We start from the raw sequence: 2778 nt of genomic DNA, 5'->3' as shown, positions 1-2778 counted from the left end.
ATGGGAAGACTCATCAAGAACCACTGGGCGAGGCTCATCACCATCACGGCCGCATCTTGTAGGTGGACTCGTCTCTCTTCATGCCAGTGCATAACGGAACACAGGCCGGTTGCTAACAGACCTATCAGATCAAATCGTTGCCGCTTTCGAGTCGTTTTTCTGGCCTAAAATCTTCTGGGATTTCCTCACGAAGAGCCTGGACGCCGGCATCAAGCCCGTACCGGTTCTGCAAATAATCAACCTGGTTTTGGGGTTCGTCATGTTAGCGTGGGAGTGGCCTATAGGATTCCTGGCTGGATCGTCCATTCACCGCAGTCTCGAGGCTCGCCTCGCCGCCATCCCTCTTTTCGCCCTCTGCGCCCTTCTGATCTACCAGGGCACCAATGCCGGCATTTACTACCTTGTGGCTATGGTCATCTACTTTTGGGCGTATTCCGAAGGCGAGGTGTGTAGAACCCACTACTCTTTGATATGTTACAGTTCGCAGTTCGCTGACCACATCAACTTTTAGATTATTTGTGCAAAGCCCTGGACTCTGCCTCAGCGCAACCGTGGTGGTGGTTCCAAGGCATGATCGAATCATATAACCATATCCCGTCATACACCTCCTCGATATTTGGCGCCTTGCACTTTCGAGCGTCTTAGGACAAAGCAGCAGGAGTTTGACGTATACATCGATCAATACCTCGGGCCCGTATCTCATTCTGCTCATAGAGAAATGGATAGCAAAACTTCACCCTACCCAATATCGTGTGCTTATTTCCCACCTCTCCTTTCGAGCAGCGGGAACAACCTTTTCTACTGGTTCTTTCTGGCATTTACACCACGGCGTTCTTTGATTCAACTTTGCATTGCCGGTCCACATTACGGACCGCGCTACCATGGCCTCGATGGAAGGAGAGGGGGGCCAAGAGGGAGAGAATGGATGGCTATTAGCTCGCAATCTCGAATCGCGAGTCGCAGCATACGGGATGGTCGATGATTCACGGACACGTTTTGATTGTCTAACGGCGGCAAGGCGGATGATAGGATCAGAGGCAATCGGGGGCCATACCCAGTCCCCAAGGGGCCCACGGGGCAGGAGAGAAACCGGGGAGCGCTACCTACGACACAGGACATCGCGAATCTGAAGATCGGAGGGGCAAATCTGTGAATCGGCCTAGACATTATGTCGACCGCTTCTGGTCCCTGGGACTCGTCGCGACGTAATCCTCTACACTGCGTGTAGCAGCCAAGCTAATCCAAGCAATCTAACAATTACATATAATTACACTATCCAACTCATCTACGTCTTTTGTAATAGTCATCTGAAGGTGTTTGCCAAGTGTGTGCTTCAATGGCCAAATCGTAATCCGGGGGTGAGATAAGACGAGATGAGACGACATCAGAGCACTTTGTCCCATCTCTCTTCTTCTGGGTCTATCTTCCGAGGGACGGTACGCCGAATCGCCCTTAGGCCGATATCAAATCATGCTTATTTGGAAGTTGGGATGGCAGGCACGTGTCCTAACGGCTATTTGCTGTCCTTCGTGCGTGCTTGATAGTGCGACTCGTTGTCGGCATCGCCAGTGACGTACTGCGTGTGAGATCGGCCAAACCCTTCTCGTCCGCGCAAGCAACTGCTCATCTTTACTCCCGATCGACTTGTCGCGTACCCCGAACTGAAGATCCGTCGAGTCGTCGTTGACAGTGTCCAGCGGTCAAATGGCTTGTGGCGTGCTTTCTGCCGACCCGTCCCCGTCCACTAGCCACCAGCATGCGAAACGCCTCGGGAAGAAGCAGCCCCTTCTTGCATCATAACACCAGTACTACGGAGTATGTATTCTGGCTTGATGGACAATGCCTGTGCTTCCATGCTTGCTTACTGTCTTGCCTTGCTTGGTGCGGGTTGGTAGAAATAGAAGGAATAGTAGTCGATCGGCAGGGGTCAGTTCCGAAACAATGGCTGTGCGGCATCTTTGAATCAGCCAAGCCGAACTGCCGGCCCGGGCTGGAACTTGGAAGCGATGCCAGGGGGAATCAAGAAGTCCCCAAGAACCATCCCAGCTTGCCTGTGAACGGAGAGCCTGCACCGTAACTGCAAACTCTCATCCTCGGTTGCTCTCCCGTCATTCCGGGTTGGTGATGAACTCATCGGATGATGGTATCCCTGTTGAGAATATCATGTCTCACCCAGAGTCGGGATGTCCAAGAGTCGAGCCAAGATCGAACGATGGTAATTGACCTTCTGTTGATCATGGACTGATACAGCGTAATGCGAATCACGGCTCTCAATTAAGTGTTTACACATGCCAAACAACGTGGAGGAGAGAGTACCGCTCAACACTCCAGCATATCCGTGATGCCGTGCCCGCTTCTCACCCCCTGTGCCAACGAACCGGAGATTGTCATGTGGTATAGCAGTGGGTATGGCCAAAGCTAGCCAGCCAGCCACCCGGGCCTTTGGGACGGATGCGGATGCGGCGGCAGCGAGGAACATGTCTGTAAAAGCAGTGAGTATTTTACTGTAGTGCTCCGCTTCAGGTATTTTTTATTGTTATCTTTTCGTGAGGACGAGCTGCTGTGGATGTGAGTGTGAAAGTTGGACATGAACGGCGTCGTGTGCTGACCAACCCTTAGCCGGCACCCTGGAGAGAGTGGTATCGTTCCGGGGAAGCCTCCATGCTCCTCGCGCCGCCGGCGTCACGATCAGTGGCTGACTTACTCGAATACGTATCCTTACGAGCCAACAGATGGCGACTCAACAAGGTCTACGGGTCGCGTCACTTTCACATCAAC

General features: G+C 52.7%; 1 protein-coding gene across 1 annotated transcript; it reads left to right on the top strand.

Annotated features, from left to right (window-relative positions):
* On the top strand, window positions 1–574 carry PG998_001249 (PRO41; the record flags this gene model as incomplete). The annotated part of the gene is made up of 3 exons (XM_066868067.1): window positions 1–58; window positions 105–445; window positions 512–574. The coding sequence occupies 3 exons, from the start codon at window positions 1–3 to the stop codon at window positions 572–574; spliced, it is 462 nt and encodes a 153-aa protein (XP_066736482.1).
* Between the last annotated feature and the right edge of the window lie 2204 nt (window positions 575–2778).

Source organism: Apiospora kogelbergensis (assembly GCF_038363985.1).
Source record: "Apiospora kogelbergensis strain CBS 113332 chromosome Unknown utg000001l_segment0_segment0, whole genome shotgun sequence".
In the NCBI taxonomy this organism is placed as follows: Eukaryota; Fungi; Ascomycota; class Sordariomycetes; order Amphisphaeriales; family Apiosporaceae; genus Apiospora; species Apiospora kogelbergensis.
The sequence above is the reverse complement of the archived record's forward strand: the minus strand, read 5'-3'. Positions and strand labels throughout refer to the sequence as shown.